An 11478-nucleotide genomic window follows, 5' to 3' on the forward strand; every position below is an offset into this window, starting at 1 on the left:
ATCGGTTGCAGTCCAGGCCATGAAACGTGTTCGACTCCCCCTTTTGATGGCATTATGTTTCACGACGAGCAGTGTGGTTCACGCGTGTGAACTTGTTTATAATTTGTCAGCTGTGGGCAGCAGTTATCAGCTCAAGGAGCCGTATTTTTCTCAGTTACGATTAGTGAGAAGTGTGTTTCGTCATGGTGCGTTATGCTTTCGTATTTCTCTACGACATTACGTGACATCCAGTGAAAGTTGGGTCTGATGTGCTGTAAGTGCGTAAAGGATTTGTTATACCTCAGTTTTTATCAAAATAATTAATTACGAAAGATATGTACAGGTCCTTATCAGGCAGTTCTTTAAAGATTTAACAGCAGAAGAAAGACTCAACGGCTGGTGTCAGAAAGAGTCAGCTACTGTCCACACTGCACGTAGATCTACGCAGGCTTTGTACGATGCCTTCGAGGATAGAAATATCAGCAGTGGTATTTGGGCAGCACGTTCACCCGACTTTAATCTTTGTTATTTTTCTTCCGAGGTTGTTTGAGGGACAAAGTTTACATTAGTAACCCCAGAGCAGAAAAAGAGCTGAAAGAAAATTGAAAATATTCCTGCAGAACAGCTGCAAAGGGTAGATCAGAACCTCTTCCGCCGGTGCGAGGATTGCCTCCATGTACAGGGACAGTATTTTCAACACCTACCGTTATCTGTGAATTGTAACTACTTTATTCCGAACGGTATCGGCCGTCAGGCGTGCTGACTCATTGTCATCCGCCTCGCAGTCGGCGGTAGAGGAGTAGGATCTTCCCTGTACAAATAATAACCATGGACGAGCCAACTTATTGACCAACAAATGTCAACAAAACTCCAGACCTAATACTTACATACTTACTTATGGAGCTGAGCCCTTCTTGAGTATCCGCCAATTCTGCAGCTACTCAAGAATTTCCCATCATTTATGGAACCCCACGGTTCATTATCGTGTTCACAAGAGCCCTCCAATGGTCCCTATCCTGAGCCAGATCAATTCAATCCATACCATCCCATTCTATCTCTCTAACATCCATTTTAATATTGTCCACCCACCTACGCCTTGGTCTTCCCAGTGGTCTCTTTCCTGAAGTAAAGGAACAAACAAAGAAAAAATGGAACTTCGAAGAAGATGACAGGCCATTTCAGACATACCTTCAGAACTTAAGAAGGACAGCTGACACCGACTGTTCACTCTAGAAAATAACCAAAAGATTAAGACAACTGACACAACGCATCCCACCCATCAGAAAAGTTGACCAGACCTGGGCTCGAAGTGATAAAGAAAGAGCGAACAATTTTGCAGCACACTTAGAAACAGCATTGAAACCAAACAAACTTCCACAAAATGAAGCCTCTGAAACAGAAATCAGCAAAACGCTGGAAGACCCGCTACAAACAGCACTGCCAATCAAAGTCTTTATACTTAAGAAATCCAAACCATAACACAAAATGATAAGATCTAAAAGCTTGTGACCACGGTACATCAGTACAAATACTGTGTTTCTGGACATTATCCACCGTCTTGTCTTTATCTAAAAACCGTCCTGTTTATTTTTCAAAACACAACGTTTTGGAGGTAGGGAGTAGCTCTATCGATGGGTCCCAACTGAGTAGGTTTTACCTTAAGACGGAGACAGAGTCCAGTCTCCGAAACTTTCTGTTTTGTAAAATAAACAGGACGGTTTTTAGATAAAGACAAGACGATGGATAATGTCCGAAAACATAATACGAGTATTTGTACATAATACAAAAAGAACTTAACGCAAGGAAAGCCCCAGGATATGACATGATTACAGGGAGAATATTGAAAGAAATACCAAGAAATGGCATTGTCCACTTAACGTCCATATGCAACTCCATTATTAGAACAGGACACTAACCAGCTCAACGAAAAGTCACGCAGATCATGATGATTCTGAAACCCGGCAGTCGGCTCATATAGACCGATTAGCCTACTCCCCATAATGAGCGAAATCTTCGAAAAAAGAACAGTGCTAAAGAGATTACGCCCAATATTAGAAGAAAAACGTTTCGTGCCGGAACATCAGTTTGGATTTCGACAGCAACATTCTACCATCGCACAAGTGCACACAATTACGGAGATCGTAAGAGGAACTGAAGGAAAAAACACTACTGCTCTTTGGCTTTCCTACATATCTCGCATCCGTCTGATAAAGTATGGCACAAAGGACAACAAAACAAAACAAATCCTGTGGTCTCTATCCGCAAGCTAACTATACCGACCGAGGGACCGCCGCTTATCGGCGAAATTAGTGCCAACTTTAGCGGATAGAGGGTGTCGCGTGGTCAGCGCAACGAATCCCCACTGCTGTTAATTTCGGTTTTCTAGACCGGAAACGCTATTTCCTTGAAATATCTCCTCAATAATCCTCACGAGGCTGAGTGGACCCCGTTCCAGACCCAGTACGACTCAGGAATTTGGGTAGCGCCTGGAATCGAACCCAGGACCTCTGATCACTAGACCACAGAGGCGGCCATTGCACGTAGACACATTTTAAATTAAAGTCTCAAAGTTTAACTTATCAGTCCCACCCCACCCCCTCCGCCTCAAGCATGAAATGACATCGAATTATGTAGATAAGATAAAAATAGGTGACAACGAGCGGTGCTGCATGATCTCAATACAGTGGGCTCGTGGTATCATTTTCGTGATAAGACTGCATAAAAGCGAGTTCTGTTTACCAGTCTCTTTTTTAACTTTTTTATCATTTAAGATAATCCATATATAAAGTCACGAAACATATGTCAATCCGTTTGCCCGTTTGTCATTCCTTCTGTTCAACCCCGTTTCCCCCAAACGATGAAAAACAGGAGGGTAAAAATCAAGAAGTTCTGGGAAGAACTAATCGCCTTTTTTCTTTCGATACGCTACAGACCTTATAGAAAACGACGCCTCCAACAGTTCTTATATTGTTGCGTGTATTCATTGCCGCGGTAACGTTTTTACCGAGCAACGATAAGAGGGATACACATGCAGACAGATGGATAGGGGGGATTTATGGAGTACGCCGGTGCAATGATATACAAACAGAGTTTCATAAAGATTGGTTCAGGCATTCAAAAGTTGATAGAGGGGGTGATGTACAAATACACAGACAGCCTGGAGATTGCCTAAGTCTACTTTCATGTTTTCAAAATAAAGAAAATAGGCTAACTAAAGGAAATGTGTAATATGGTGACGAAAAGGAAAGGGTGAAGTGAAGAGAAATAATTAGCTTAAGATATATTATATAATATATTGTCACGTGTTTAGGGGGGCGTGACAATAGACGGGGTATGGATTGGATATTGGATTTATTGGCCACTTGTACACACCACTCGGAACTACACTTTACAAATCACTAATACACACAGACTAGTGTCCTCAGTCTATTGGAGTCTCCACTAGCTGTTTTCTGGCAATGGCTTCTACAATGGGTTATTCTTTAGCTACCCCACTCAGGTCCTGTTGTCACAGCCTCCCGTACAGAAAAAATCAAGGTCAGCGCCCAGCTATGGTTTCGCTACATGTTTCAGCCACTAACAGCCATTATCAGGCAAAAACATATTAACAAACATTACCATTGAACTGCTGTATATAGATTGGATACAATCATTTAAAATACTTTGCGTAAAAATACAATAAGTCAGATTATATAAAAACCATAAGCTATTGTATAAAACAAAATAAAACTTAATTGATGTTATACAGCATCGAATCAGTCGCTGATTTTTTGCTTTACACACGCTTCCATGTATCAGTTGGAAGCTCGATACTTCTTTTATATAAGAATGTATAGGAGGCCCTTCATGTTGCAAATGGACGTTATTTACTTTCCATACAGTACGGACAATCCTTCGTAAGATGAGGCACCGACTACACAATTAATTAATTTGCAACATCAAGGGCCTCCTATACATTCTTATATAAAAGAAGTATCGAGCTTCCAATTGATACATGGAAGCGTGTGTAAAGCAAAATATCAGCGACTGATTCGATGCTGTATAACATCAATTAAGTTTTATCTTGTTTTATACAGTAGCTTATGGTTTTTATATAATCTGACTTATTGTATTTTTACGCAAAGTATTTTAAATGATTGTATCCAATCTATATACAGCAGTTCAATGGTAATGTTTGTTAATATGTGTTTGCCTGATGATGGCCGTCAGTGTCTGAAACATGTAGCGAAACCATAGCTGGGCGCTGACCTTGAATTTTTCTGTTTGTTGTGTTGTGTCGGTCAATAAAATAGTTGAAAACAGTTTTCATTTACATAACTACAGTTTATCTACCTATGGTTCTACAGTCCTTGTGGACCTTGACCGCTTTTTCAGTGTCTTAGTCTACACACAGTCGGTAGGACTCCTTGGAGGGGGATCAGCCCTGACGCCAGGCCGTTACTTACACACAGAACAACACACACAGGCATCCATGCCTCGAGTGGGATTCGAACCCACGATCCCAGTGTTTGAACGGGCGAAGACTGTTCATGCCTTAGACCGAGCGGCCACTGTGATCGGCACACAATTACAATCAGCCCAGGAGCAGCAAACCAAGAAGAGATTACTGTATGAAATTAATCTCTGGTCTCGTTTTCCTACAAATAACCTGTACTTCTGATGTGTCGTCATCATTATGAGCTAATCGGTAGTAAACGGTACAAAACAATTCTGTAGTTTCGATAGAAGGTAAATAAAATACATATTTACTTATTATATTTGTAAAATAATGGATTCCCGGTAGGGGTGAGATTTTTCTAATTTTCACGTCGTCCAGATGGGCTCTGGGGTCCACCCAGCCTCCTATCCAATGGACGCCGGTGTCTCTTTCCTAGGGGGCACAGCGGCGTGAAGCTTACCACTCACTTCCAACTAATGCGAAGGTCAAGATTACTTGAATCTATACTTTCACTCCCCATACGCCTTTATGTCGTGATGCTTAATTAGTTAAGTACAGGGACACTGTTTATTTTCTCCTGTTGCGCCCACTTTGGAGCATAGGGCTGATTTCTCAGAGTCTTGATCATTTTACAGACGGGTGATCAGCTCTTCGCAAGGCTTCTGCCTAAGTACAGGTCAACACAAACACAGACCAAACATCCATGCCCTGAGTAGGACTCGAACTCACGATCCCGGCTTCCGAGCGAGCGAACACAGTACATGTTGCCGGCTCGGCTACAGGCAGGGACACCGTTACCTATTAGTATAACCAGCGTAAATCAGTAAATAGGTACCAACGTTTCGGAGAAACATGCTGCTTCCGTGTTCAAGATAAATGTATCTAAGACTGAGGCAGCAGGTGCTGCCGAAATGTTGGTATAGCGGTAACGCTCTTGACTTTTGTTCGAGACATGCTCGGTTCTTATTTATAGGGGGTGCCGGCTATCCTAAGTGTTTCGTTGTTTTCTCAGTCTCCAGGAATATTCCGAGGTAGTACCTCCACTAGGCCACCACCTTCTCCTTACAAACCCTTTCCAACTCGTCGTTGCATCTGTCGTCCTACCGCAGGAGGAAAGGTCAATATTCTGGGAGGTCACATTATCGGTTATGCTAAGCAAAAATGTGTACATATACGAGTATATGTGTCCTATAACGAACGGTTTCCGAGATAGAGCTATTGCATTGTACAGTACACTGTACAGAGGAGCAACACGCCACGTCCTCACACAAGTTGCAAAGTGCATTGATGTTGACGGTGGAATTTGGAATATTTATTATACTAGGTAAACTGTAGGAACAATTGTCGCTTAAGCAAATACCGGTATTACAATCAGTACATTAATATCTATTTCTTATCAACAGTGTTGAAACTGTACAGTGAAATATCTCGGAAACTTTTCGGAATAGGACACATGTACATATACACTATTTGGTTAGAATGTCCGATACTATGACCTCTCAGAATATTGACCTTTCTTCCTGAGACACTCTGTACAGTGTATAGTGAAACCTGGCAAAGAATTTCCATAGATTGTCCCCCCCCCCCTCACCTTCTTCTGGCCATCCTTCTTACGACCACTTACTCCACCTGCCTAATCATGGCCTGAATTGAGTTACTGTCCCAGAATGTACCCGGAGGAACTGAGGAAATTAAAGATAGCAGACTTCCTCAGTCGCACGCGAACTTGGGACTTCTCCAATACGAAGCGAAGGAACTGAAAATTCAGGCCGCGCCATAGCTCAAGCGGTTAGTCTCTGACTTCCCACCGCGGCGGCCCGGGTTCTATCCCGGGTCTGGTCAAGTGGGATTTGTGGTGGACAAAGTGGCGCTGGGACAGGTTTTGTCCTAGTACTTTGGTTTCCCCTGCCAATCTTCATTCCACCAATTGCTCCACAATCACCCTCACCTATCATCTGGGGCTGGTACAATAGGCCAGAAGTGGCCGCAGTATAAGGGACTTAGTCCCACCCCACTAGCATTAAAAAAATGAAAATTCTGCCCCACTGTTCAATCACATCCTGGAAGTAAACCATTTACTGGGCTTGCCGCCTGCTTCTTGCTGGTTTCTTGGGTGGCTCACTTTTCTGCCCAGAAAATGGAAGCCCTCAGTTCCTTCGGAACGTCGCAGGACTATACAGCTATACAACAGTTATGAAGAAAGCTGTCTTCTGGGATTTGGCACCGTGTATATGTGGTGTTAACCGACGTTTCGGAGGAGCGTATCGCCTCCAGTCNCAGTTAGTCTAGAGCTGAGCTTTGTGTAGATAAATGAGAAGGGATGGCATCCAGAGAGTTGACAGTTGCAGCTGAGAACTGAGAGAGCCTCTTGAGACGGCAGCCGAAGGCGATGGAGAAGGAAAGACAGTGTGTGTCACATAGTGGTTTCTGAAGTGTAGTAACAAGTTAGGCAGCGTTGTCATTGTTATATTCCGAGGCACGGAGCCTGGCTGTTGAAGGATTAAGAGGCAGTGCAGGTAAATACGAATGTATATAAAGCTATCCCTGTAACAGGCCGTGGAGGCCCATAGGGTTGTGAGACGTCGAGGCTCTATAAATTTTCTAGACAATCGACTCACAGATGGCGGTGAAGCTGTCAGCCTCACGCGCCGGCCGCCCTTTACCCCCCATGTACTCAGTTCTGTTAGACTGAGTCGACCCCAGGGCAATAGTGTTGCTGGAAGGCTTACGTCAAATGAAAAAAATATCCAATTCCCTCATCTGGAATCGAACCCGCGACCTTTCGGCTTGTAGCATAGTGCCTCATATACATAGGGTAATTATCACTTTGAACCTAAAATTTATGCGAATAATATTTTAGAAAATTAAGTTCCTGCCTTACAGGAAACACAATGTTTCCATGGCAACGACCAGCTTGTTAATGTTCTATATAAGGAAATAATTGTGATCATCATACGGGACACATAAGTACACTGTGTGGGAGTTCATTTTTTTAATGTTAAAGCAGGTGGTGTGTATAGTAACCACTATGCTTGAGTGTTAGATTACATTCACGAAAATAAAAGCATTTAAATGTTTCTTTTAATGGTGTAATTTATTATGCATAATTGTCAATATATTAGGATAAAATTCGTAAAACATTTAACTACAAATTAATTACAAATTTCCTTTCATTGATATATTTTTCATTTATGATAAAAATACCAAGTGCACTTGAACTGCGATATGATTACTTTTTGGAATTATAGTAGAACCGTCATATGCCGTAAATATGCCAGTAATATTTAAAACATGGTTTAAACATGAGTTCAATATAGGATAAATAATTAACACTGCAATAAATATCTAGTAAATTATTGAGTAAATTATAAAGAGCCGCCTAAAATTTTAAGTTCTCACAAGATGGCTCTGAAATTACTGCCTTCAGGGATGGGACTCAATACAATCTAGTAGATTATTTTCATAAATATATGTATTTCCGTCACAGTACAACACAAGATTTCTACAGTCACCTGATGATGGCCGTATACCGCCGAAACATGTCATGAATAAAGACTACAGTGACTGTAACAATCTTGCGTTGCACTGTGACGGAAATAGTATATATTGATGAAATAATTGATATTAATGCAACAGGATGCTGAAATACAATATTATGAATCTAGTAAATGTTTACCAATGAAACTTCCCTCAGGAACATCACGCCAGCAAACTTCTGCAGACTCCATGACGTTACATGTAAAAAAGAGCAATATTCTTTTTTTTTTTTTAAGCAGTATTGTGTTCCGAAAAATCAACTTTTTTCCAAGCTGGACACATAACATTTGTCCTCAGGGGGTCAATGATAAAAATTTGTGTTGCATGGCGATGTTGTAGTACAAAGAGTACAATGTCTTAAAAACGTATGGAATTGTAATAACTGAGAATTAGATCTTTACTAACCAGTATGTGCGGTTTAGAATCCGAAATGGTTAAAGAATATGCATGTTGTCACAAGAATTATATCACAATATGCATCAATTAATTGGAAGAGATCTCTTCAATTGAAACCATCATATTGATCTTTCCATTCTTAATAAAATTTCTTACTGTTACATCATCTAACACAAGGCATCTACCGGAAACGAATATTTGTTCAAAAGCATCAATAAGATCTACAGTAAAAGAAATTTCAACTGCCTCGTTGCTGTCTTCTTCAAATGATCTTAAGACGAAAACTCCCCTGAACGAGGCTTCCGTTACCCCCACGCTCACCACAGCGGCGTACCAGTGTGTCTGCCGCTTCTGTTTGCAGTACAAGAAGACTTCTCCCTTGTACACAGTCAACCAATACGTGTCTTGCAGCGAGGTACAACAGAAATAATTTCTGTTTGTTATCTTGTTACTGTGATACGCCTTTACATGATGCAAAATCTGAGACAGTGTCCCCACCCACTGGCATCTGACACTCTCGATCTGTTCCAGAGGACAAGCAATCGTACTGTACTGGCACGTCACATTATGATTGAGATGGATTTCTTCGGATAACAGAGTTTTACAGCCGTAATAATAGTTATGACACTTGTACTTCACCACGTTTGCTATCTTCTCTATCAGATAGTTGCGTGTGCCCACGAGGATCTTTGCTCTGCATTCCATACAGTGACCCATCTTTGGTAAGCATTTCTTGCAGAATGTATGCCCGGACTCACACAGCCTTGTCTCATTAGTCAGTGGTTCAGTACAAAGTATGCAGGTCAGAGAGGGGGCAATAGTCTTCAGGTTCACTATCTGGAAGTCTCCGCCATCCGCCATCTGAAGTTCGCTGCTGACAAAACATAAAATTACATCTGTTTCAGTGCTATTCAGTGTGGTTAAATAAATTGCAAATACGTAAATAAACGCATTGTTTGGGGATTACATGCTAACATTAATTTCACAATCTTTTTCATGCTATTTAAACACATAAAATTTAAAATACGCAGAAAATATACGCCTAATTTTGCCTGCAATCTTGTATGGAAGTGACACTAAGTACTTCGCATTAAGAGAAGAACCAGGACTGAGAGGTTTTCGCACTTCCGGTTATGAAGAGTTCTGTCCCAGAAGCAGAACTCTTCAGGGACTGAGGGTGTTTCGCAAGATGATGGCGAGGAAAGCATTTTGACCTAAGGGGATGAAGTAACAAGAGGTCGAAGAAAATTACGGAGTGATAATTTTCGTTAATTTGTAATCCTCGCTGGATATTAGGACGAATAACTCAAGGAGGCTGAGATGGGTGTGGCATGTAGCACGTATGGAAAGCAAGAGAAATGCATACAGATTTTTGTAGGAAACCCTGAAGGGAGGAGTCCACTAGAAGTCCAAAGTGTAGATGAAGGATAAGATTAAAATTTATCGTAAACAAACAGAATGGAATAGTGGGGACTGGATTCATCCGGTTCGGGACAGGGCTTTCGTGAAAACTGTAATGAAACCTCGGGTTCCATAAAATGTTAGGGATTACTTAGGTAACGGAGTCAGTAATAGCTTCCCAAGAAAGGCTCCGTGCTCCACGAAGCTATTGGGTAAGTTACTGAGCAGAACCTCCTGATAAGTCCTTTACATATGTGACTTTGTTCTGACACACATCAACATTTCGTATGTTCCTAGATTCGAGGTGGTAACTATGAATGTTGCTGTTTTCTGGGATATGACGCCGTGTAATTTGGTATATATCAACGTTTCGGAGAAACCAGGATTGAAAAAGAGCACCACAGTTCTCGGAAATCTTCTTACCTATCTACCAAACTGCACTGCGTCAGATCCCAGACGGCATTTGGTCTGTTGGCCAGTACCTTTCAAGACAGAAGACCAGTTCTGGTAGGCCAGTTTATGGCGGGATAATATCCAAATTGACCGCCTCTGTGGTCTAGTGGTCAAGAGTTCCTGGCTACAGATCCTGAGGTCCCGGGCTCGACTCCTGGCGCTACCTGAATTTCTCAAAAGTAGTGAGTCTGAAACGGGTTCCCCTCAACCTAGTGAGGATAATCGAGGAGCTATTTCAAGGAAATAGCGGCTCCTGTCTAGAAAATCGAAATTAACGGCCGTGGGGATTCGTTGCAATGACCACGCGACACCCTCTATCCGCTAAAGTTGACACTAAGCGGGGGTCGCTCGGTCGGTATAGTTCGCTTGCGGACAGAAGCCACGGAGTTTGTTCATAATATCCAAATTGGTCTCAGAGAAAAGGGGTGGCTAAAGTCGGATCGGAGGAAGAATTAAAGCACAATGGCTTATACTGGTGACCCTAGCAGCTAATGACACAGAATGTTACGCCAAGAATAGAAAATTGCTAAGATTCTGTTTCTATCACACATGGGAAGCGAACTCGTCTTAGGCCCCCCATACACACACAGTTTGTCCTTCCGATCGACCTTACAGGCAAAACTGTGACAGTTTACCCCCTCCCTTTCCTCCCCATACACGCGCAGATAAAGCGGCAGGCTTCATGCCACAATCACGGTCTTCCAGCCTATAATGTTGAGTCACACACGTCACGTGCTACGGTCCTGCAGGCAGAACTGACGGACTGACGGGTTTCCCACAGGCCAAGAGTCCGAACGATTGGCCGGCCGGCCGCACCACACACGTCAGTTTTGCCTTTCAGTCTTCAACTGTGCAGGCCGAACTGGAGGCCAAACTGTGTGTGTATGGGGGCCCTTACGGGACATCTGCGCTGAACACGCACAAGGCTGTCGCCCACTCAAGGCATTGTGTTCCCTGACAGATGTTTCAGACGAAGCGCCTCTCCTGTTTTCCTTACCCAGCTGCCAGCATTTGTTTATGTTGTGGCTCTCCCTTTGTGGTCTCTGTTTAATCTTGGATTTAACGGAAGGGCTGTGTGCAGTGTAGGAAGGAAGTGAGAAGATACGACCGACTTTAACCAGCACAGTCTGTGTTCATTCTGTGCTTGAGCCGAGTGCGTGTCCTGGATACAACTGGCGGATGTTTTATGACTGAGGTAATGAACCTTGGGGTTCTTTAAGATGGACGATTTTTGGACAGATATATTTCCTGAAGATGGTGTGTTGGGGGGGGGG

The 11478-nt window shown here is 42.5% G+C and overlaps 1 protein-coding gene across 1 annotated transcript; it reads right to left on the reverse strand.

The window, feature by feature from the left end:
* Positions 1–7590: 7590 nt before the first annotated feature.
* LOC111866458 (E3 ubiquitin-protein ligase siah-1) lies at positions 7591–10219 on the reverse strand. The gene is made up of 2 exons (XM_023855432.2): positions 10175–10219; positions 7591–9221 (listed from the first exon to the last, which is right to left on the reverse strand). Exon 2 carries the CDS (start codon positions 9209–9211, stop codon positions 8438–8440), a length of 774 nt encoding a protein of 257 aa, XP_023711200.1. The 5' UTR covers positions 9212–9221; positions 10175–10219; the 3' UTR covers positions 7591–8437.
* Positions 10220–11478: the final 1259 nt, after the last annotated feature.

The sequence above is a fragment of the Cryptotermes secundus genome, unplaced genomic scaffold (genome assembly GCF_002891405.2).
Source record: "Cryptotermes secundus unplaced genomic scaffold, Csec_1.0 scaffold300, whole genome shotgun sequence".
Lineage (NCBI taxonomy): Eukaryota > Metazoa > Arthropoda > Insecta > Blattodea > Kalotermitidae > Cryptotermes > Cryptotermes secundus.

Excerpts from the sequence above, each read along its gene's own strand:
- LOC111866458 (XM_023855432.2), bottom strand. The coding sequence starts at position 9,211 with ATGGCGGATGGCGGAGACTTCCAGATAGTGAACCTGAAGACTATTGCC.